The sequence below is a fragment of the Chamaea fasciata genome, unplaced genomic scaffold (assembly GCF_029207755.1).
Source record: "Chamaea fasciata isolate MVZ Bird 193981 ecotype frontalis unplaced genomic scaffold, bChaFas1.0.hap1 SCAF_25, whole genome shotgun sequence".
Lineage (NCBI taxonomy): Eukaryota > Metazoa > Chordata > Aves > Passeriformes > Sylviidae > Chamaea > Chamaea fasciata.
In genome coordinates this window covers 3142560-3165399 of record NW_027094110.1, presented here as the reverse complement: position 1 = coordinate 3165399, position 22840 = coordinate 3142560, and the positions used below count along the sequence as shown (strand labels likewise).

Genomic DNA, 22840 nt, shown 5'->3' with positions numbered 1-22840 from the left:
GCTTTGGTGGGCGCCTGACATCCAACCCACGACAGACCCCTGAGGTGCAAACCCCCTCCCTCAGCCACTCACTCGGTCTTGATGAGGATGTCGCTGTTCTTCGAGTCCAGCACGCACTTGCAGATCAGCTCCTGCGTGACGGGGATGGCGATGTGGTTGGACACGCAGAGATCCGAGAGATAATCCAGGAACCTGTCGGGGGGGAGAGGCGGCTCTGCCGTGAGAGGGAGGGGCTCCCCGTGGCTCCCCTTTCCCCTCCCAGCCCGCGGGGACCCCGCACGCACCGTGGCTCGCGGTTCTTGCGCACCAGGCTGACGAAGGTCTCCACCTCGGTCTTGGTGATGTGCTTCTCCAGCAGCTTGCGGTTGTTGTGCAGCAGCGCCGTGATGGTGTCCTCGGCCAGGATGTCGTAGCCGATCTGCGACTGCATCATCCCAAACTGCTTGGCAATGTGCTCCTGCAGCGGGCACGGGAGGGCTGTGAGTGATGTCCCCCTGTCCCCCACAAGGCTCCACGGGGAGGGGGGTCACCCTCGCCAGCACCTGGTTCTTGCGGTAATCCTCCTGGGAATGCCGGAGCACGCGGTAGCACAGGCGGAACATGTATTGGTAGGGAGCGTTCTTCTGGTCCGACAGCTCTTCCAGCCTCACTAGGGGCCCTTCCCCGCCCTTGTCCTTGAAAGGGGCCTTCAGGATCCCAAAGATCTGCCCAAAAGAAGAGATCAGGGCTGTGTCCTGCTCCACACCAGCCCCCTGTGCATGGCTGGACACCACGGCACGAGCTGGAGGCCAGACCCTCCTCCGTGGGGTTTTCCATCCCTCTGGCCCCCAGAGTGGCCCTGAGCAGGAAAGGACATCCCCACAGGACATGTCCCAGCCTTGCTGGGATGCAGGGCCCCAGGGCCACCCACCTGCTTCAGGATGTTCTGCTCCCGCATCAGCTTCTGCCGCTCCCGGTTGGGCTTGGTCACCACGATGTCCAGCACGTTCTGGCCATTGTTGGGGACATCACTGACAAAGAACACCAAGTCCTCCAGCAGCTGGATCACGAACCTGCGAAGGGACACGGGGTGAGTGGGCTGGGAGCTGCTCACCTGCCCAGACTCCGGTCCCTGCAGTGAGGCTGGTGGGTATTGGGGGCCAAAGAGCCTCAGAAACCTGCCAGGGGAGCTGCTGGCTGATCCTGCACTCCCTGATGGAGGTCAATGGTGGATCTGCAGCCCCTGTGGTTCCTGTACGTGCCAGGGCGAGTGTCTGGGGGGCTTTGCTTGTGGCTTACACCAGGCATTCTGCATTTAACGCCTCTGCCCCCATGGTCACCCCCGTGGGCCAGGCTGGCAGGGCGGCAGCCGCTCGCTCTGTCCCACAGGGATCTGTGTCTGCTCAGGAAGCACCAAGAACCCACCCACCTAAAAATAATACAGTGACTAAGGCGGCTGCCCCTATCGTGGGGCCATCTCCCAGCCCCTCGGATATTTTCCTAGGATATTTTTCTAGGATATTTTTCTAGGATATTTTTCTAGGAGGGGCCGGAGCGGGGCTGTGCCGTTATCTGGTTTCCTCGCCAGGCTCCTGGGAGAAGCAGGCGTGGATTGGGGCTGTGGGCAGGGAAGCAAGGGCAGCACTGGCACCAGCACCAGGCAGGGGCCTCATCCTGCTGGGGAGCCCACGGAGGAACCCAGCACATCCCCAGGGGTCTTTTACCTCCGGTCGTTCTGGCTGAGGAAACCCTCGTTCATCTTCTCCACCACGTTGGCCAGCATGGAGCTGGCGTCGTTGGCAAAGTCCAGGTCCCGGATTTCGGACACAGGCACGGAGACGATGGCAAAAGCTTCTTTGTCCTCTTTGGTGGGGCACGTGCCCAGCTGGGAAGCAACGGAGAAGCAGCGTCACACAGACAGGGCCATGCCAGGCATGTCCCCACCAGGTGCCACCACCCCTGCTGACATCAGTGACACAGCTTGTCCCCATCAGAAGGGCTGGGGTGGGCTCTGGGTGACTGGGGTGGCCTCCAGGCTGGTGTCCACGCACCCCTTTGGATCATCCAGGGTGTTTCAGCCCCCGGGTGCTGGGAGGGAAGGAGCACCCTAAGAGGGAATAAACCCTGGGAGAGAGGAGGGAGCAGGGCTGTACCATGAGGCGGATGGGCCTCTCCTCATCGATGTCGATGGGCACGTTGGTGCTCTGAATCCAGGTGTTGGTGCAGAGGTGGCGCAGCCTCACGTAGGAGTTCCTGCCAACAGCACAACGTCCTGCTGAGTGATCCCCTCAGAGCGTCCCGGCGAGTGATGTCCCCACCCCAGGGACACGCCAGCCCTGCCCTTCCCCCAGCACTCATCCCCCCCTCCTCTTCCTGCCCTACCGTGGGACGAAGGAATCCGTTTTCTGCAGCGTGGTGGGGTCCAGCTCGAAGAGGGAGGCGATGTCGTTGCCGTGGGGCACGGCCACCAGCCGGTACTTGATCTTCTCCCCGGTGTTCCTGCGGCTGGCGCGGCTGCTGCCCCCCTGCACGGTGGGGAGGGGGTCTCTGAGCCCGGCTCGGGGGTCTCCTGCACCCTCAGCATCGGGGGGATGCAGCAGAAGCTCTGCCAGGGCTGAACCTCACACGAGCGGAGCACAAGCGGCGTGGATGCACCTGAGCTACGAGGCCCCCCCTGTGCAAACCTCACCAACAGCACAGAAAACCCCCCCTGAACGTCCAACTCTCTCATTTATCAGGCATTTCCCCGTGGCCTGGAGAGCCAACATGCACTGGGACACCTCTGAGAGGTTTTGGCAGGGTCCTCTCACAGGTGGGACACAGGGACACTGCTCTGAGTGGGATGCTGTGGGACAAACTGGGCTGCAGTCCCCTCGGAGGGCTGTTTTGGGGCATTTCCCTGCCTTCGGGCCCTGGCTGAGAGCTGGCGTGGTTGGGGCAGCGGCAGCAGCGGTTCTGCTCACCGTGGGCGCTGCTTTGGGCTCAGCCACGTCTCCTTTATAACTTGGGTTTTCCTGAAAAGTTAAAGAGGGAGATGAAAGGCAGCTGTCAGTCGGTCAGTCCCTCCAAACCCCCGGGGGTGGTGTGTGGTCCCTATCCCTGCCTTCCCTGAACACAGCACGGAGAGGAAACCTGCCCAGGTGGGGCTGGAGGATGTGACCTGTGCCCAGTGCATGGTGTCCCAGCCCTGGGAGCAGGATGGGGGAGCCCAGGGGAGCAGACCTGGGCCCCGTGTGGCAGCCAGAACTGCCTGGAGGCTCCATGCTGAGCTCCCAGTGAGCAGCACCAGCCCAGGATGGGCTCAGCCTGAGATCTTCTTTCCTCTTCAGGTGTTAACAGAGTGTCTTTGGGCTTAAAGCACCCATTTCAGAGCCCCAGAGTTTGCTGTTTTCCACCCTGCAGTGCTGGAAGGGCCCTGGGGGCTGCCCTCGGGTGTCTTCTCCAGCTGGAGCACGTCCCCAGGATGTCCCTGCTGCGCTGGCAGCAGAGCACAGCCCTCGGTCCCGGCAGTGCCAAACACACCCCATTATCCAAGGGCAGCAACTCCTTCAGGAGGCCTTGAGCTGGCCTTAAATGGGAGCAGAAAAACCTGGCAGATGGTGCTTCCAGACCCAGATTTTGCCCCCACCCTCTGCCAGGATGAGTCACGTCCCACTTCCAACGCACCGGGCCGTGCCAGTGGCTCCCTTGGCATGGGGTGAGCACAGAAACGCCCCAGCCACCCCCTCCCATCCCCCTGGGGCAGAAAAGGAGCCAAACCCAGCCATGTGAGCAAGAAAACCCCTTCAACTGGGGGATTTCAGGGGGAAAAGTTTGGTCCGAAACCAGTAAAGTGATGACGGCGGTCAGGTGCCAACATCTCCTGGGAGCAAGGAGGAGTCGCAGGGAGCAAACTGGAGGGGGCCAGAGGAGACGCTGGGCATCACTCCCTGCCCGAGGTGGGCACAGCCTTTGCCAGGGGTGCCACAGCCCCCGGGCAGGTTCCTGCACCCCTCTGCCCCGCCCTTACCTCCGCTGCCAGGTAGTTGCCCGTGGCGAGGTGCTTGAAGCGGTACAAGCCGTTCCAGTGGCCGGCCCCCCCTCGGCACGGGTCGTGGTGAACCACCTGGGAGAGGCAGGGGAGAGCTCAGCCACAGCGCAGGAGGGGCTGGGAGGTCTCCAAACAGCCCCTCCCTGCCCTCCCTGCTCACCTCCACCTCCCACAGGGCGTTGGAGCTGGTGGCCGAGGTGGCCGACTGGCGCAGGGTGGTGCGGAGGAAGACGTGCAGCTTGCCCTTGTACTCGTCACAGGTGAGGAACTTCTCCTGCTCGGCGTGGAACAGCCTCACCACGTCCCCCTGCACCAGGACGCAGGGGTGAGGGTCAGGGTCAAAGGATCCTGGAGTCTTCCAGGTTGGAAAAGAGCTCCAGGGTCATTAAGTGCAATCTTTCACCACCATGCCCGCTAAACCATATCCTGAAGTGTCTGTCTGCTCATTTTCGAACATTCCAGGGATGGTGACTGCCCTGGCGAGCCTGTTCCCATGTTTAACCACTCAGTAGGTGGAAAAGTTTCTCTCCATGGCTCTCCTGCAGTGCATCTCCTCTTGTGACCCCTCATGCTGAAAAGGGGACGGGATTCCTCCTGGACACAGCTCCCAGCTGCATGGCAGGACTGTGGGACCCTGGGGACCACAGGGCACTGTCACCTCTGCCCATCCAACCTCCCTGAGCTCTGCCAAAACCTGCCCCAGGCAGCACAAATGCCAAAACCTGCCCTAGGCAGCACAAATGCTCCTCTGAGCCCAGGGGACGGGGCACAGGCACCCTGCACTGCCACCACTCCCATTATCCACGCAGTGACCCCTCTGCTTCCACCCCAAGGGGATAAATGGATGCGAATCCATCCCTTTCCGCCCCTGGAGCGGGCAGAGGCTCTGCTCTCCGACATGTTAAAGGCATTAACACCCCGGGAAGGAGGATGTGGGAAGCTGGGATAAGCACAGCACCTGGGGGATGAAGGTCTGTAAGATCCCAACAATCCACATCCAGCTGCTTCCTGGAGGACCTTGGCCCTGAACAATAGCTCAGCAGGGAAAGTTCCTTTCCCAGGCAACAGCAGGGCTGGGCAGCTGAATTGTCCCCGCACAAGAAGCCACTGCTGGCACTGCGTGGGCCTGGGGTTGTCCCTAAAAGTCATTTAACACCCTGAGCTCGGTAATTTGTGCCCTCAGCTCCCTGCTGCCAGCAGATCCTAAAATATCCCACTCTGCCTCACTGTGCTGCTCTCCGGGTGATGATTTCTCCCTGGAATTACTGCCCCCAGGGCAGGACCTCTTCTCTGCCTGTGTCACAGAGCCAGGCGGCCGCTCACACGTCCTGTCCCCCCCCGAGCTCCTTCCTTACCCCCTTCAGCACTTCCTCCATGTGGTCGCAGAACTGCATGAACAGGTTGATTTTCCAGCTGGTGTTACAATTGACCGAGTTCACCTGCAGAGCAAGGGAGAGCGGTCACGACCCCAGGACAAAGGAAAAAGAAGGAAAAAGAAGGGGAAAAAAAAAAAAGAAGGGGGGGAAAAAAAGAAGGGGGAAAAAAAGGGAAAAAAAGAAGGGAAAAGGAGGGAAAAAGTGGGGGGGAAAGGGAGGGGAAGGAAGGAAACCCCCCAGGCCCTTCCATACTTCCTTGCAGCCAGCGTTGTCAGCCAGCTCGTAGTTGCTGGCGTGCAGCGGCTGCCCGGCGTTGACGGGGTTCAGGATGACTTTGTCTCCCACGACTACCTGGGGAGCAGAATGGGAGAAGGGGAGCGAGGATGAGACCGGGTGCCCAGTGAGGAGCCCAGCCCGGGCACGGAGCTCTTTGCACACCCCTTCAGGGACTGCTGGGCCCTCTGCTCACGTTGTCCCCGTTGCTCCTGAGCTTCCAGAAGGGCTGGATGAAGAGCCAGGAGCCCTCGTTGCCGGTGGCATCCAGGGTGACCCGCATGGCGTTCTTCTCCAGCAGCGCCGGCAGCCGCTTGTTCACCGTCAGGTACTTGTTGCTCTTCATGTGCAGCAGCTGGAGGGGCCAAGGGTGGGAGAGATGGGAAGTGCAGCCCCCAAAGCTCCCCCCAGACACCAGCAGCCCCTCCCCAGATGTGCTGGATCCGTACCTGGATGACGCTCCCGTACTTCACCACGTCCCCGTGCACCTTCTTGTTCTCCGTCTCGTTCTGCTTCTGCTCCATCTGGGCCGCGTGCTGCTCCCAAGGGAGAAGAGTTGAGTGTGGGGCAGCACCCTTCTCCCTCCCCGGGAGCAAATCCCAGCACGGTCACTCACTCACAGCCTTGGCTCTGGGCTGGGATCAGGGTCAGTGTCCCTCTGTCTCCCAGAGCCACAGCAGGGAGCACCCAAGAGCTCAGCCCAGGGACACGGTGTGGCCCTGACCAGCCCTAGGGAGTCCAGGAGGGCTTTAAATCGAGGACTTTACAAGTTAGGACAGGGACAAAAGGGCACCAAAACTCCCCCAGGACAGCAGGTTTTGGGGTGACACTGAATGAGGATGCTGGGCCCAGGCTGGGGATGGGGGTAAAACACCCCAAAACAGGGCTGTGGGGACTGGGGGCTCTTGGCACCACCAAAACCAAGGAGCCAAAGGCACCATGCCCAGAGATGGAGCAGGCCTGGACCTGCTGCAGCAGGATGGGTCCCCAGGAGTGAAGGCTCAGCAGCCCCTCTCCAAAAACCACAGAGATTTTCCATGCGCCAGCTCTGGCAGCTGGAGCAGCGATGGGGTGCTGACACACGTGGAGCCAGGCAGGGACTTGCTCCCACAGCAAATGTGGGAATGGCAGAGGAGCGCCCACAGCGCCAGGCTGGGCACAGCCCGGGCAGCTCCAGCCCAGCGCTGCCCCAAAATTGTGACAGGAAACAGCGAGGGATGGAGCTGGGAGAGCCTCTGCCCCTTCCCATCCTGCTCTCAGCCCTTTCACCCGAGGGCAGAGGAACTGGGAAACGTCTGGAATCATGGCTTGGCACTGGGAGGGAGGATGGGGCAGCAGGTCCTGAGTGCCCAAGCAGGTGAGGGCTCTGAATGTGCCTGGTCCCTGTCCCCACAGAGTTCTGGGTGCCACCTGGAGTCACCCTTCCATCCCCACAGAGCTCTGGGTGCCACCTGGAGTCACCCTTCCATCCCCACAGAGTTCTGGGTGCCACCTGGAGCCCCCTCACCCCTGCAGTGGTGGCTGCTGCCATCAGGACAAACCCTCTGCCAAGAAATCCCACAGTGACGCTGCTCGGGGAGTTGAACAACAACCCCGTGGAGCAACGGGGCCCTGATGGGAGATCCAGCAGCACGAAATCTCCCTGCAGATCTGAGCACCTCCCTCGCCAGCAGCCACTGGGGCTGGCACCGGGAGCTGTGGCTGCCCCAGGCACGTGAGTTCCCGGAGCTGATGTTCCCACGCTGTCCCTCAGATGGGCTGGGGACTGTCCCCAAGCCCAGGAGTGTCAGGGATGCCCCCAGGAGGACTGGGGGACATCAGCAGAGGGGCTGGAAAGCCCCCACAGCCTGTCTGAGCTGCTTTGGGCCAGGAAAACACAGAGCTTAAACCCACTGAGACACAGCAGCGAGGGGCATGAGCTGGGGAAGGCAACCACGGGCATCACAGGTGGGGCTTCTCCACTGCAGACCTGGCTGCTCCTGCCCCAGGGAATCATCTCTGTGGGCTGGCAGATGTTCTCAGCCTCCCTGCTGAGGGGCAGGCAGGAGCCCGGAGCCTGCAGAGCTTGGCAGGGCTGGGCTGAGCCCCCCACGCGGCCACAAAGACACGGGGAGCGGCAGAGAGGAGCGGGGAAAGGGCAGAAGCTCTTTAAGATCAGCCCTAACCAAGGTGCAATCAATCAGGCTCAGAAATGAGCCTCTGCTGGGCTGGACAGCTCGTGGCCAGGACAGCTGGGACGTTCCAACCCCGGCTAAGGGGAGCAGGAAAATGGGATTCCGTGTGCCAGGGAGCGCACGGGGCTGGCCGTGGCAGCAGCCACCGACCCCGTCCTGGCACCTCCAGAGCAGGACACGCTGTCCTGGCCCTGCCCAGCCCCCCCTGCCCGAGGCAGAGCTGGGGACGGTGGGGCCAGGGCCGGGCTCCAGGCCCGACGAGATGATTTAGTGAAATCTCTCCCCAGCTCTGGTTTTATGAATCATCGGCGGGGCCTCGCCAGCTGCCTCAGGCCGTTGTGCAATGTTTGATGTGGGCCCTGGCCAAAGCTCGGGGAAGCCAACGGGAGCCTTTCCCTTCCCCAGCCCCTTGGAGCACGTCCTGGAAGCCAGGCTCCCTCCTGCAGGGGTGTCCCGGGGTGCTGAAAGGTGCTCTGGGGTGCCCTGGGGTGTCCTGAAATACTGAAGGGTGTCCTGAGGGGTATCCTGGAGTGCTGAGGGCTGTCCTGGGGTGTCCTGGAGTGCTGAGGAGTGTCCTAGGGTGCTGAGGAGTGCCCTGGAGTGTCCTGAAATGCTCAAAGGTGTCCTGGAGTGTCCTGGGGTGCCCTGGGGTACTGAGGGCTGTCCTGGAGTGCCCTGGGGTGCTGAGGAGTATCCTGGGGTGCCCTAGGGTGCTGAGGAGTGCCCTGGGACACCCCAGGGTGCAGGGCTGTGCTCACAGAGCTCCTCTTCCACAGCACCTTTGCACAAGAAGCACCAGGAGGGTGACACAACAATGGCCGGGCAGGGGACAAGGGGGAAAACACAGCTGGAAATCCCTTCTCACCCCAAATCACACCACCAGAGGTCTGGAGCCATCGCCCACCCGGTTCGTGGGCGCTGCCAGCTCAGAGTCCCTGGCTCCTGCTCACCTGGAGCTTCTGCAGCAGCACCACATCTGCGATCTTGTCCTTGTCCTGCTTGGTCTGCTTGGCCTTCCAGTACTGCTTCTGGGCAGAGTAGCGGTTCATGGGACACACCTTGAAGAGGCAATCTGGGGACAGAGCACAACGGAGCCTGCTGAGGCTGCAGCAGCCTCCAGGGCGTCCCCAAGCAGGGCCAGTGTCACCAAGGGGCAGGGACACTCCTGGGATGGTCCCCCCATCCATGAGGGAGACACGGCCAGAGGTCACGTCAGCGTGTGCTGGCTGCTGGGCCGGCTGCAAATCAGGATAAATAACGAGTCCAGGAATTACTGCACTCCTTGGACTCGTGGCCAGGAGTGTTCCCATCGGAAATGGCTGTGCTGTTCGGGAAGGAAAGCTTCAGGGGGGAGAAGGAGCTCTGATGGAGCCCAGCTGCACCAGAGGAGGAGAGGATGCCGGCGGGAGGGATCTGGGACAGGATCAGCCTCCACGTCCCTTGTCACCCACGGGACACCCCGAGGCTGCAGGAGGGGCCTGTGGTGGCCCTCCCATGGGGACACACACTTCCATGCATCCATCCATCCATCCATCCATCCATCCATCCATCCCTCCCTCCGTGACCCGCATCACCAGTTCCCGCAACCTCCACATCAGCAGCTCTATTTCAAGATCCTAAAAGATGCACAAGACGCATCCCAGCTCCTCCAAACCCTCCCTGTGCTGCAGCTTGCCCCCATTCCCCTGTTTTCCCCCAGGCTGGTGGGCGGGAAGTGCAGACACATCCCCGGCCAGGCTTCGGGAAGCGAGGCAGGAGAGCAGATGTCTGGGAGACAACGAGGCCCTCACATCTCCCAACCCCCTTTCCTGGGCTGGGAGCTGAGCGGGGCGAGGGCAGCAAAGGGCTCTCGGCAGCCTGAATCGCCCTAATTATGCCTGAAATAGAAGCCCAGAAAGTTCAGGCACAAAAAAAAAGAAAAAAAAATATTCAAAAAAATAATAATAATTAAAAAGAAAATAAAAACGTCCCTTCCCTGGCTGGCCGCGGGCCCGAGGCGTATTTATTTACCTGGGAGTGCCGCTGGGGCAGCGCCGAGCGCGGTTCTCAGCGGCCGGGGCCGCTGGGGCAGCGCCAGGTTTCACGTTTCGTTTTACCTGTTTGCCAATGGCACATCCCGTGCCGAGCAGCCCGAGCAGCCCGCGGGGCCGGGGCAGCGGAGCCCCCGCCCCGAGCACCCGCAGCGGTCCCCATTAAATTGCTAATTAGTGGGAATTGCTGCAAAAGGCGCTGGTGGGAAGGAGAAACCAGGGGGAGGTAAAAAAACAAAAACAAAACTCAGCACAGCGACTCCGAAATGGAATCCCAAGCCTGGCTCCGAGCGCGCCCTGACCCCGGGTTTGCGAGGAGGGAAACTGAGGCACGGCGGGGGTTCCGTGCAGGAAATCTCCAGCACGGCTTGTGTTGGGAGCCGGAGGTTTTGGCACCGGGGCCAAAGCACCGCCAGATTCCTGAGAGGTGGATTGGGGTGGAAAACAGGGCAGGTGAAGGAAGCTCCTGCACCAGCACTGCCCTGAGTGAACAGCCCGGAGGGTGATGTGGGGCTCACCTGCCAGGACCCAGAGGGGCTTTGGGGGCAAAATTTCCTACCCAGAGAGGCTTTGGGAGCAAAATATCCTGTCCAGAGAGGTCTGGGGGGACAGAATTCCCCACCCAGAGTGGCTTGGGGGGGCAGAATTCCCCACCCAGAGTGGCTTTTGGGGGAAAATTTCCCACCCAGAGATGTCTGGGGGGCAAAGTCTCCAGGTGACTCCTTCGGGGAACTGGGGACAGCAGTGGCACAGCTGAGGGTCCCGCTGCCCCCTTGCCTGGGAGGGTGGGAGCTTTTCCTGACGTGCCTGAGCTGGGTTGGGAAGAGCCTCGGCGGGAGGAGAAACCGAAAAAAAAAAAAAACAAACCCAAAAGCAAATAACTGAGAGGTGTCGGACGGCTCTTGGAGGAGCTGCGGGCGGCAGAGCCGGGCCAGGAGCAGCTCCCAGGTGGGTTCTGGCATTTCCAAAGAGCCTTTCCGAGCTGACCTCGGCCAGGAGGGTCCTGTTTTCCCAGCGGGAAGCCCCGGCACGACCCGTGTGCGGCTCAGGATAGGGCAGGGTCCGGCCACAGGATGTGGGGACGGCGACAGCGCATGAAAATCCCCCGCAGCCTCTGGCCGGGGCCGCAGGGAACGGCCCCAGCCCGTTGTTTCCACCTCGCTGCAGGCGATGGCTATCGAGCACGGAGAGCTCTACCTTTCCGGCCATTAAAACAAACAGCTGGATATCCTGATAGGGAGCAGAGCTGAGCCCAAAAAAACCTGAGCCTGGAAAAGAGATTCGAGGCAGGCACATGGCCCGGGCTGCCGAGCATCCAGCCCCAGGTGGAAAAGGCTGGGAATGGAGCTGCGAGGGGCTGGGGGGATGCTGGAGGTGCTGGATGGGTTGTTAATTAGGCTCGTGAATAAATTAATGGCAGCCATTCCCAGGTCGATGCTTGGTGAGATCCTGAGAGGGTGGGAAAATGGATGTCTTGAGATATTTTTGGGGTGTGGGGGAAAAGGAGGGTGGCCAGGGGGATGGGTGCTGTTAAAGCCACCCTGAGAAAAAGGTGGAGGCACGAGGCAGAGTGGGGAACCGGTATTTAAAAAGTCTCATTTAAAAGAAGACATAAAATGACAACAGAGGGGAGGAAAGGAGCAGCTGCCCTGAACCAACCCCAAACCCAACACCACAGTCACGGCTTTGGGGAGATTTCCCAGCTCTCTACTGTGGGCCTGACATTTCTGGGTCTGAGAGATTTTAGTCTGCTAGCAGCTGCTAACATTTTCCTCAAGGAAAAAATTTTCAAGAAAGTTTCTTCTCAAAACAATCTTTCTCCAGGTGCTGTTTCGCTGGTTCTTTCGTTAACCAATGGGATTAATGACCAATTAGTGACTACTCGCCAGTCATGTTAAGTCGGTATGGGAACACCTTATAAAAGGCAGTAAGAATTAGAAAACAAAGCCTTCTTTTTTGATGCTCTTTGCCTTCTGAAATATTTGGAGTCCAACAGAGACACTCTCCTCCCTGCCTGTGTGATCCAGGCACTCAAATCCCCTCAGGATGAGGATAACGCGCGTGGAGCACCCTGAGCACACGGGACACACCAGCACCTCCCAGGTGGGTGCAGCGCAGGGCAGAGCCGTGCCCCCCTGCCCCGTCCCTGCTGTGGATGCCCAGGCCACCAGGATTGACCCCAATGTCCCTCATGGAGCGATGGAGCTGCCCCAGCCTCACCTCGGAATTTTTTGGGGGGGTTGTCCAGGTCCCCGGCCGCCGGCTCCACCACGCACCGATCGTCCACCAGCCTGAGGGTGTGGGAATACACAAGACAGAGAGGAAGACAGATTTAATTAGTGTAGCTAGTTTGATAACCAGGATGCCACGGCGTGAACAAACAGAGCTCTGAGATTACAAGAAGATGGGATTAAACCTGTTTACGGGAAGAGGAGAGATTCAATCAACCCCCTATGAGAAGGATGTCGTAAAATGCATGAGTTGTTTGTGTGGTCTTTTTAACCTAATTATTGCAGTAGAAATTATTAACCTTCCTGAAATGGTACATAACCTTTTGGAAAACCTGAGTAAAATTGAGTTCTGATCACTGAATCGGTCTTCCCATCTCTCCATCAATTGTCAATATGAGGGGGACAGAAAGCTGGGTCAGGGACAGGGTCAGGAGCAGGATCAGGAGTAGGGTCAGCAAAGCAGGGTGACAACGGGGCTGAGTGTGCACAGTGCTTGTGCCACCATCACCCGGCCCGGAGTGACAAACCCAAAGCTGCACTTCCTGTTTCCCACCCATAAATATTTTTCAGGAGTTCCCACTTCCCTGGTTCCCACTGCTTCCCTGGGTGTTTTCCATGCTGCTGCCTCGGGCACACAGGGCTGGTACAGCAGGGAAGGTTTGTGGCAGTCACTCCGGGCCCTTTGCTCGGTGACCTGTGCCAGAGGGGGCCGTGCCCTGCCCAGCTGCCCCCGGCACTCGGAGCTCTGTTATTGCACCCTTAATCCAGCAAAACCGGGAGGAGTTCAGCTTCCATTCACCAGTTCTCCTTCCCTGGCTGGGAACTCTTCCCACCGGGACACAGAGGGTGCAGGTGCTGTGGGTGGGGGTGGCAGGCCCCCCCCAAACCCGCTAATTAATTATTATCTGATCAGAGCCGCAGCCTCTGCCCATCAGATCAAGGCTCCATGTCTCCTCCCTGCCCACCTCTGTTTTCCCAGCGTTGAGCAAAATCCCTGGGGCTTGGCCTTGGCTGCTGGGGGCTGATCTGGGGATGGATGGGACGTCGCTTTTCAGCGTTACAGAGAACAGCAAAGCAGAGGCCGGCAGGGGGATCTGCCCAGAGCACAGAGGGGCGAGCACGGCCCGAGGGGCTCCCTGTGCCGGGAGCTCCGTGCGAGGCTCTCCAGGGAACTGGGTGCTCCAGCAGGACAGGCTGTACCCGCTCGCCCGCTTTCCCCAGCCCCGGGGAGCCGGAGCGGCAGGAGAAACTCCGCTCCCGCCCGGGAGAGCCGGAGGGAAGCGTGTCCCCACCTGCGGAGCGTGCGGGAGGATTAGAGAGTGCTCCTGCAGTGCTCTCCCGGAGGAGAATCCATCCTGGGACAGCGGGGCAGGCAAAGCGGAGCCTGCGCTGCCCCCGCCACCCCCAAAGGGACTCTCGGTGTCCCCAACCAACCAAACGACCCGAAAACCGCCGGGGATGGACGCGGTGCTCTGCAAAAAGTGGGCAGATCCATCGCAGCGGCGGATCCAGCCTCCTTCCCCCAGGCCGGCCGCTCTCTGCACGGGGGGAGGATTCCTTTCGCTCGGCAGGGAGGAATTTGGCCTCGGTGCTGATGGATGGGGACCCCGGGACCCCGGTGCTGCCGTGTCCTTGGTGAGGAGGCGTGGGCTGGCCCCGGGCTCCGACAGCGCCGTGCTCCTCACGGCTCCCCGGGGCCGGGGAGAGCAGCCTCACATTTCACAGAAAGAGAGAAAAGCAATCTGCCTGGTGGCAGCAGAAGCTTCGAAGCAATTAGCAAAGACCTGGAAGGGGTTGGAAGAAACCCCAGACCCAGGAGATGCGGCCCTGGCTTTGCAAACGCCAGCAAAACGGTTTTGGGCAGCGGCACAAGGGGGTTGGGGCTGTCCAAACACTTTTCCATAGGTCACGACAGCAGGGAAGTAGCCAGGGACATTCCCAGATGCCCAACACCTTTTCCATGGGTTGTGACAGCAGGGAAGGAGCCAGGGACCTTCCCAGATCCCTGCAGGGCACGGAGCCTTGTGAGAGCAGGGAGAGGGAAGGGGGGAAAACCAGAGCGGCCGCAGCACCACAGGGGACATGCAAAGCCCCAGCCCAGGCCTGGTGTCACTCGGGGGCAGTTTTGGTTTCTGTTCTGTCATTCTGGTGGGGGACAGGGCAGAACAAGCCCTGGGGGTGTGCCTGGGAGCAAAAACCACCGAGGCTGAGGGCACCAACCCGCGGGTGGGGCTCAGGGAGTGCAGCCCTGACCCTCAGCACATCCCCAGCTCCCATCAGTGCCCACGCAGGCAGAAAGGCTCGATTCATCCAGGCACCTTAAACCTCCAAATCCTCCACTCTCAGAGGTCTCTGAGGAAGTGCCTGACCTGCCGGGTTTATTTTCAGCGCTGAAGAAAACAGCACGGGAGGCTCTCCCTCCGCTCGGCCCTGCTGCAGCGCTGCCCCGTGCCCGCCATCCCCGCTCCACCGGGCAGGATTAGAGACAATGACCTGCCAGCCTGCAAGTCTTAATTACTTAACGATTTCAAGGCACTTTCAGCATCTTTAATCCCAGGATTACGCGCTCGGCAGGAACGCCAAGTGTTCTTTTTATTAAACTGATGCTCTGGGCGAACATTCCTGTGTTAAAATATTGCTGAAAATTAAAAAAAAGAAAAGAAAAAAAAAGGATTCAGCCAGAGTGGACATGAGCCACCTGGGAGGCTGCAGGGGCCGGGACACGCTCCCGCTAAGAACCGGCATTCCCGCGGTGGGATGGGCCAGGGAAGCTCCCCAAAGAGCAGCGGGGATGTGCCGAGGGCACCTTTCAATGGGAAAACGGTGTCCGAGCACCGGGAGGAGGATCCCGAGCCAGGCAGGAGGCGGGACGCGCCCATGGAATGTCATTTTGCCATCCCAAATTTCCCCCCTCCCGGGAGCAGGAGGGGAGGGATCCGGCCCTGCTGAGCCGCCCGAGGCGCGGGCGAGCATCTGGCCGGCTCTTGGTTCGCCCCGGCGTCCTCGCCGCGCTTCCATCGGGGCTTCCTGGCGCTTCCAAACCCCGAGCACAAAGTGATTCCCTGGGCCGGGGCCAGCGCGTTCGGCCTCGAGCGAGGCAGAGCCTTCCCCGAGGTCAGGGGAGAAGGAGCTCGGCCAGAGCTGCAAAGCCCGGGGCAGTCGGACCCTGCCGAGCCCTCCCCGGGGACGGCCCCAGCTGGAGCCCGCTGGGCTGGGCAGAAACCTTCCCCAGATGTGGAACAGACGGTGCCAAGGGGAGCTCGGGCACGCCGGGGGGCTCTGGGAGAAGGGAAACACCAACAGAGCCGGGAGAGCCCCAATACAAAGCCCAGAAATCCCGGAGGAGGAGGAGGAAGAGGAGGGTGATGAGAGCCCGTTGTTGGCCAGGTCAGCCCCTCTGGCACCCACAGGGTGGGCGCTGCCCCAGGGAGGGGAGGGTGAAGTGAGCGGGGCAGCCACAAAAATGCAGCTTTTTGGTGTCGTCCCGGTGCCAGGAGGGCTCGGACTCCTCCTCCTCCTCGGCAGGGCCGGGTTCATCCTGACACGGCGGAGCTGCAGTTACGCTTTAACCAACTGCATCTCCCCGAGCTGCTCCACCCCGAAATCCACCTGCAACCGCAGGTACAGGTGTTATTTCACCTGAAACAGCCGCCCGGCACCCAGCGGGGTTTGTCACCCACCCTTCCCTCTGCCAGGGCCCGTTCGGAGCCCCTGAGGGGTTCTGGGAGCCTGGCAGGGATGGGCCAGCACAAAATCCTCCTGGGCAACCTCCCGTGTCCCCATGACCACTTGTGGCCACTCCGGTGTGCCCATCCCGTGCCCCCGCCCGCCCAGGGTCACTCCCAGGCCGCCGTGAGCAGCCCTGAGCCCGGTTCTCCCTTCCCAGGGCACTGCTTTGGGCTGGCTGGAACATTTCAGTTTGGGGATCTTGGCTCGGCGTTCCCACCGAGCTCCACGCCCGACCCGGGATGTTTTTCCTGCTCACGAGCAAACGCCCACTGCGGAGAGAAGGGGTGAAAGGGAGGCCTCGTGCCCGGGGGCCCCCTCAGAGAGATTCGGGGAGCAGAGGAGCCTCAGGTGGGGCTGCAGGGCTCCCCCCACCTCGGCCCCACAGCCCGGAGACCCCCGGGGCTGCTCCACAGCGATGTCACAGCAGCCACCCTAAACGGTGATCAACACCTGGGGACACTCCGTGTCGCCCCATAAAGAGAGGATCCCGCTGGCGATCCCAGAGGCAGCTCCTGCACAAGGAAGGATGTCAGGAACGCTTCCGCAGGGCGCCCGCGTGGGCTGGCAGAGCTGTTTGCCTTGCAAATGAGCTCAGTAAGGTCCCTGTGGCAGGAGGAGCACTCTCGGTGAGTCACCTGGTCCCTTATCGCAGGAGTGATTTAAGGTGTGGTTGGGTCTCCCAGGTCTCAGGACACCAGGGAAAACAATTTTAGGAGGGAGTGGGGAGAGAACCTGCAGGAAGCAGGAGGCTAGGAAAGCGGGGCTGCGAGCAGAGGATGTGCTGGGCAGGGGAGAAGAGGCTCCCCAAGCGAGCCCTGCTTTTCAGGTGCTTCTGAGGGAGTCTGGAAAAAACACCTGCACAAAGGGGGATGTGAGGGCCGGGGCTGCAAAGGGCTCGGAGCTCTGAAAAACCCACACATTTCTAACTGAGCCACTGGGACGTGTTCAGGGGACAACAATCGGTGCTGGGTCCCTGCAGAGCCCATTTCCAAGAGGCTGGAGGAGCGCTCAGCATCCCCTGCCTGGGGACAGCTCCAAGGAGACCTCTCCAAAACCACCCCTGGGGATGCAGGAAGGGCTGGCACAGACGGGCAGGGCCTGCTGCTCACCGCTGTGGCTGCACACACGGGGGTTCCGGGCACTCGTGCGCCCCGGTGCACCCCGTTTCTGGGCGGCCAGGTGGAGGGAGCCCCGGTGGGCAGCAGCCCAGAGGTCACACGTGCCCGGTGGAGGCTGAGGGAACGCGTGTGGGCGCAGGTATGCGCGGCTCGGCTCCGGCACAGGCATGTGGGAGCAAGTGCATTCAGCGCAGATTATAGAGCCGGGCAGCTCCTGCCCCAGGAATCCCATCCAAGTCAGCATTCCTGCCTGAGCTCAGCCTCTCCTACACGCAGCAGCGCGGGGCAGGAGCGCTGGCACGGCCCCACATCCCCCCCACCCCCCCGGGGCGCGCTTTGGGGTCTTGAGTTAGGTTAAGGAAAAGCCCACCCGTGCCCCAGGGCGGCCCAGTGGGAGCCCTCCCTGTCCCCCGCCTTGTCCCCGTGCCACCGGGCAGGAATTCCTGGTGGGAGCAGGCCGGTGGATGCAGAGAGGATCGCTGTGCCCAGGGGCTGCTCCAGCTGCACCCTTGGCTTGCACGGACACAGGGGTGATACGGGACAGGTCCCCAAGGTCTCCACTCCTGTCCCCAGGTCGGGCAGAGATGCCCCGGCCTGGAGGTGGCTCAGCCCGGAGATGGCACTGCCCTGTCCCCAGCCCCTGGCAGCCCGGCTTGGTGACCCTGCAGCGATTCCCGCTGACCACCGGGCGTGTGGGACACTGAGGGGGACACGGCCACCACCGCCTGTCCCCCTGGCAGCCTCCAGCCACGCTGGACAGGGCTGGGAGCACAGAGTGACCCCGTGCCCAGGAGGGGCCCCGCCTGCCCGAGCTGTCACCCTCAGTGTCACCTCTCACCCCACCGACCCCTCCCGCTGCTCAAACCCATTTCATCCCCCCAGCCCCTAAACGGGGGGACGCAGCTTCTGGCCAGGGGAGGGAGGGCTGAGGGTCCCTCCAGGGTCACATCCTGCCCCTGACAGCAGCCGGAGCCGGGGGCGAGCCCGGGGACGAGCCCGGGGACACCCTGTCCCCCTGTCTGGTGCCTCTCCCCGTCCCCGCTGCAGCGCCCGGAGCTCCCCGGCTCCCGTTCCCACCGCGCTCCGGCTCCGCAGCCCCGTCCCGTCCCGTCCATCCCGGGATCACCGCCGGGCGGCCCCGGGAGCCCCTCGCTCACCCCAAGGTGCTGATGAAGCCATTGACGGAGCCCTCGGCGTACAGGGAGACGATGTCCCCGATGTGCAGGAAACTCGACATCTCATTCATGGTTACTGTGACCCGGCGCGGCGCCGCTTCCTCCTGCAGTCACCTTCCCGGGCCGAAATCCAGCATGGGCGAGCGCAACCGGGGGGTCCCTGCTCCGGGGGGGCGGAGGGGTCTCTGCTCCGCCGAGGGGACGATCCCAGCCCGGCTCCTGCCGCCAGCAGCACCGGGAGCGGGACGGGAGCGGAGCCCCACGCACAAGTTTTACATGTGCCGGGCAGGAAGGGAGCCGGGGCAGGGAGGGAGGAGGAAGACGACGAGGAGGAGGAGGAGGAGGAGGAGGGGGCGGGGGATGAAGCTCAGCTAAAGGTCCGCATGGGCTCTGTCCGTGTGTCCGTGCCCCGTCCCGCACAGCTGCGCTACCTGCGGCCAATGCAGCGGGATCAGGAAGTCCCGCCGGCAGCAGCGTGCGGGGAGGGGACCCGGGGCCGCCCGGGACGGGGGGGGCGGCGGGAGGCCCCACCCCCGCACCCGCCTCCCGTCGGGGGGGGGCCGGGGGTGCGGGGGCTGCGAGCCCCGGTGCCCGCGGGCAACGCCGGCTCCGCGACCCCCAATGGGCTCCGCGACCCCCGAGCTCCGGCACGGAGCCCCCCCAGCCGCCCCTCGGGCCGCTGCAGCCCAGCCCGGAGCCCCCAGAGCCCCCAGCCCGGGGGTCCTGCCCGCGGCTCCCCAGCTTGGAACGCTCGGGGGGTCGCGGGAAGCCCCCCACCCACCGCCCGCAGCCGCCGGCAAAAGCCAGCGGTCACTGCCGCAGCTCCGCAGCTCCTTCCCCGACCCGCACGGCCCCTCCCGTGCCGCCCCCTTGGCTGCTGTCCCCTCCTCAGGTGACCCCCGGGAGCCGCAGGTCCCCGTCCCTGTCCCCGTCCCGGCGCATCCCAGGATCCCGCACCGCCCCAGGTGAGGCCGAGGCGGCTCTCGGTGGATTTTTCTGCCCCAGGCGAGCCCTTGCGGCTTCCCCAAGCCCAGGTGGCCGCTGCCAGCTCGCCGCTCCCAGCAGGGCCAGCTCGCACCTGCTTCTCCTCTCAGCAGCGCCTTCCCCTCCTGTCCCCGCGGCGGTGCCAAACCCGGCCCGGCCCCTGCATCCCCCGGCCCTGAGAGCGGCACAGGGCTCAGCCAGCGCCCCAAATGTCACATCCGACCCCTCAGCACCGCCAGGAGCTGCGGGCAGGAAGGAGAGACCCCCCATGCCCTGTCCCTGCGCTCCCTGAAGGAGCCTTCCTAACACCTCCAGGCTGGGCCGGCTGCTCTGGGCTCCCGAATTAACACCGGTGGGAAAGGACCACGTCCTCAGAGCATCTTCTGGACAGCACAAGCGACCCAGTTCTTCACTTTTAATTAAAACTTGCCTGCTGTAAAAACAATATCAGAAGGGAAAGAAAAAAAAAAAGCAGCATGATGCTTTTCTCATTTATTTCCCTCCTGTCCTCTTTTCTCGCAAACAAACACAGGTTTCGGGAATATAAACCTTGCCCTAAATAGTGATTTTTTTTTTTTTCTTTCCACTAGGAAACGGACAGGTCCCCTGGCAGAACAAAGGGAAAAAAAAAAAAAAATTAGTGCAATTCCTCTGGGGGGGAGATGCGAATTCAGGTCCATCAGGATTAGCTGCGTTTTCAGCACAGGACAAATTTAGAAGCCTTTATCTCAGGGCAACAGAGGGGGAAAAGAGAAGATCATGCGAAAAAAAAAAAAAGAAAAAAAAAAAAAAACGGAGCTCACTGCTTTTAGAAGCAAATGAAGGTTTCACAACAGGAGCTCAAGGAAAGCCCCAAAGAGCAAAACTTTGTGTCAGGATCAGCTGCTCTGAGCACAAACGAGCGGAGCCCCAGCTCAGGGGCACCGTGGCTGTGCCACGCCACGGCCACCGGCCTCACCGGGCATGGCTGGGCAAGGAAAACCCTCTGGAAGTGCAAAAAGGTCTGTGGCACCCGGCCTGGTTTCTGCCACCCAGGAGCACTGGGAACAGCGGGACAGAGCCTCTGGAAGCCTCTGGAACCATCCCACCCATGGCACAACCAGGGTGGTGACAGTGCCCAGCTCAGGGCTGAGTGTCCCAGCTCAGCTGAGGAACCCAGAATATTCCAGGGGTGTCACCCTGCCCACTCTGAACTCTGGGAACGGTGACACAACATCCCCAAATCCTCGCTGGAAGGGGCTGGGATGGATGAAACCCTCCAGGCCAGGACAGCTCTGTCCTTTTGGGGGGGCACAAACAGGGAATTCCGAGAACTCCAGGAATAGTGACAGCTCTGTCCTTTTGGGGGGCACACACAGGGACCTCCAACTCCAGGGATGGTGACAGCTCTGTCCTTTTGGGGGAACAAAGAAGGACCCTCAGCACCTTGGGAATGGTGACAGCTCTGTCCTTTTGGGGGGCACAAACAGGGACCCCCCAGAACTCCAGGAATGGTGACAGCTCTGCCCTTTTGGGGCCACGAACAGAGACCCCCAGCACCCCGGGAATGGTGACAGCTCTGTCCTTTTGGGGGATGCAAACAGGGACCCCCAGCAGGTCACCAAGGCTTGTCCCCACACGAGCACCATCACGGGCTGGCGGCTTCCAGGAGAGAAGAATGAATTTTCCCTGGGGCTCAGTGGCTCTCAGCCGCCCTCACAGTGGCTGTGCCCACACCGAGCCGTCCCCCTGCCCACCCTGCGTGTCCCCACTCTGCACAGGGTCCCTGGGATGCTCCCGACCTGCAGGGACACTCCGTGCATGGCTCGGAGCCCGTGGGGAGCTGCCAACAGCCTGCAGGGCTCAGGTGAGGGGGAGCCCTGGCCACGGGGATGCTGCCGGTGGCCACCTCGCTGTGCCAGCGCTGGCCCAGGCCCCGGGGAGACGGAGCAGTTAAAAATAAGAACATTTCCTTCCTTCGCCCCTACTTTAAGCCGTGTGATAAATAAAAACTGGGAGTTTCTGCCTCCCGGAGAGGAAGCGGCTGCGAGGAGGCCACCAGTGAGTCAGGCCGGCAGAAATCATCCCTATTCCTGAAGGCACAGCCTCCATCCCATCCCTGGCAGGGCCGGGAGCCACATTCCTTTCTCATGCTGAAATTGCTCCTTTGAAAGAGCTGCGGGGTCCCCTCCCTGCCCCGGGCCCCCGCCCTGCCCGCGGGATGCTCCCTTGGCAAAGCTCCCCTTACCTGCCCACCCTTCCCACTGGCAGCAGGGAGCAGTTCCCTGCACTGGGATGGGGCTGGAGTCCCAGAACAGGTCCCTGGGGGTTGTAACCTCGCCCCCAAAGCTCCACAGGAGCCCTCGTGGAGCGCAAGTTTGTCCAGACGCTTTGGGAGCAAATCCGTGGAGGGGACGGAGCAGGTGTGGCGGCTGGGGAGGGCAGTGGGTGGTGGTGTCCATGCCAGGGCCCCCTCAGGCTGCTGGTCCCCTCAGGAATCCCAAATCAAGGCCGGCAACTCAAGGGTGAAACCACTCGGAAGAAGAGGGAGAAAAATTATCTGTGGCTGCCTTTGTTTGAGGAGGAGGAGGAGGGAGGGAGACACTCGGCCCCTTGTGCGGGGCAGAGCAGGCAGTGAGAGGGCTCTGCTGAGGGTCAGGCAGAGCAGGGGGGGTCCTGGGCCACGAGGGGAATTTGTCCCCTCATCCTGCCGGCTCTGGGTGTCCCTGACCCCGCTGCTGTCCCCAGAGCCAGCACAAAGCCTGTGCGGAGCCCCTCACGCTGCTGCCCCGTCCTCTCAGCCCAGAGAGAAGCAGCGTCGGGGCTGGGATGGATGAAACCAGCACTGACCCCAGGCCAGAAAAAAAGGGCTTGTTTCAATCCCTTTCCTCCTTCCGAGTGAGGATTTCAGGGCCCGCAGCAGCCACCACTGAACAAAATCGCTCCTTTGGCGCAGAGGGACCAGGGTGAGACCCCAAACCCGCTCTGAGCTGCCAACCCGAACCTCCCCCTGCAGCGGCCGCCTGAAAGGCGCTCCAAGGTCTGCGGGGGAAGGGCTGAGCCCCCTCGGGTGACTTCATTAACGGAGGAGACGGGAGCAGCTCCCTCCTGCCTGTCCCATCTGTGCCCCGGCCGGCTCCGGCGGCGGCTGTGCCGGGGCTCCCGCGGGAGCAGCCGCGCTCCCCCGAAATAGCTCGCAGACTGGATGACTTTGGCCCACATCCTCAAAGGTGTTGAGGCTCCGGGTTACCTCGGGGCAGCCCAGCCTCCCCCACGCACCCACAGCGGGGGCAGGAGGAGGGTTGGGGAAGGAGGAGATGCTCGGGGAGACCTCGCCGTGCCCTGGTGGGTTTGGGAGAGGGAAAACCAGAGGAAAAACAGGGCAAATTCCTCAAATCCCACGCTTCTCCTTGCTGTCCACGCATCCAAACCCATCCTGCTCCGAGCAGGAGCTGAGAAACCCCCCCCCAACACATTCCTTTTCCTCCCACTCTCCCTGCTGGGAAGGGTTAAACGACGCTGGCGTGGAAGACACTTTGTACTTGGAGTTAAAAATACAGCCAAAGCCCCGGTGGCCCAGCGCCATGCAAGGCACAGGTATATTTCCACACTCGAGCCAATAACCTTCCCCGAGGGAAATTTAGGCTTTTTATGATTAAAAGGGGAAAAAATAATAGTGGGGAATTAAATATAGTACAGAGCGCGAGAACAATTAGCAGTTGCTGTTAGCGACACCGGGCCGAGCTGGGGACAAACGCCGCG

The 22840-nt window shown here is 61.7% G+C and overlaps 1 protein-coding gene and 1 long non-coding RNA gene across 3 annotated transcripts in view; one reads left to right on the top strand and one right to left on the bottom strand.

Moving 5' to 3' along the window:
- ITPR3 (inositol 1,4,5-trisphosphate receptor type 3) overlaps window positions 1–18402 on the bottom strand; it is a 38286-nt gene extending 19884 nt beyond the window's left edge. The window contains exons 1-17 of the mRNA XM_066204150.1: window positions 18098–18402; window positions 12083–12153; window positions 8783–8904; window positions 6108–6194; window positions 5855–6013; window positions 5638–5736; window positions 5365–5448; window positions 4170–4316; window positions 3989–4084; window positions 2943–2993; window positions 2362–2504; window positions 2133–2232; window positions 1704–1864; window positions 911–1052; window positions 543–704; window positions 285–457; window positions 73–192 (exon numbers count right to left, since the gene is read on the bottom strand). Coding sequence (XP_066060247.1) covers window positions 73–192; window positions 285–457; window positions 543–704; window positions 911–1052; window positions 1704–1864; window positions 2133–2232; window positions 2362–2504; window positions 2943–2993; window positions 3989–4084; window positions 4170–4316; window positions 5365–5448; window positions 5638–5736; window positions 5855–6013; window positions 6108–6194; window positions 8783–8904; window positions 12083–12153; window positions 18098–18186 — 2006 coding nt within the window. The 5' untranslated portion in view covers window positions 18187–18402. The remainder of the gene's footprint in view (window positions 1–72; window positions 193–284; window positions 458–542; window positions 705–910; window positions 1053–1703; window positions 1865–2132; window positions 2233–2361; window positions 2505–2942; window positions 2994–3988; window positions 4085–4169; window positions 4317–5364; window positions 5449–5637; window positions 5737–5854; window positions 6014–6107; window positions 6195–8782; window positions 8905–12082; window positions 12154–18097) is intronic.
- On the top strand, window positions 10065–12562 carry LOC136301237 (uncharacterized). 2 transcript variants are annotated; one of them, XR_010723818.1, is made up of 3 exons: window positions 10065–10088; window positions 11687–11965; window positions 12111–12562. It is a non-coding gene; the product is annotated as an uncharacterized lncRNA (long non-coding RNA). The 2 variants fall into 2 exon arrangements; XR_010723821.1 differs by lacking the exon at window positions 10065–10088 and adding an exon at window positions 10615–10810.
- Window positions 18403–22840: the final 4438 nt, after the last annotated feature.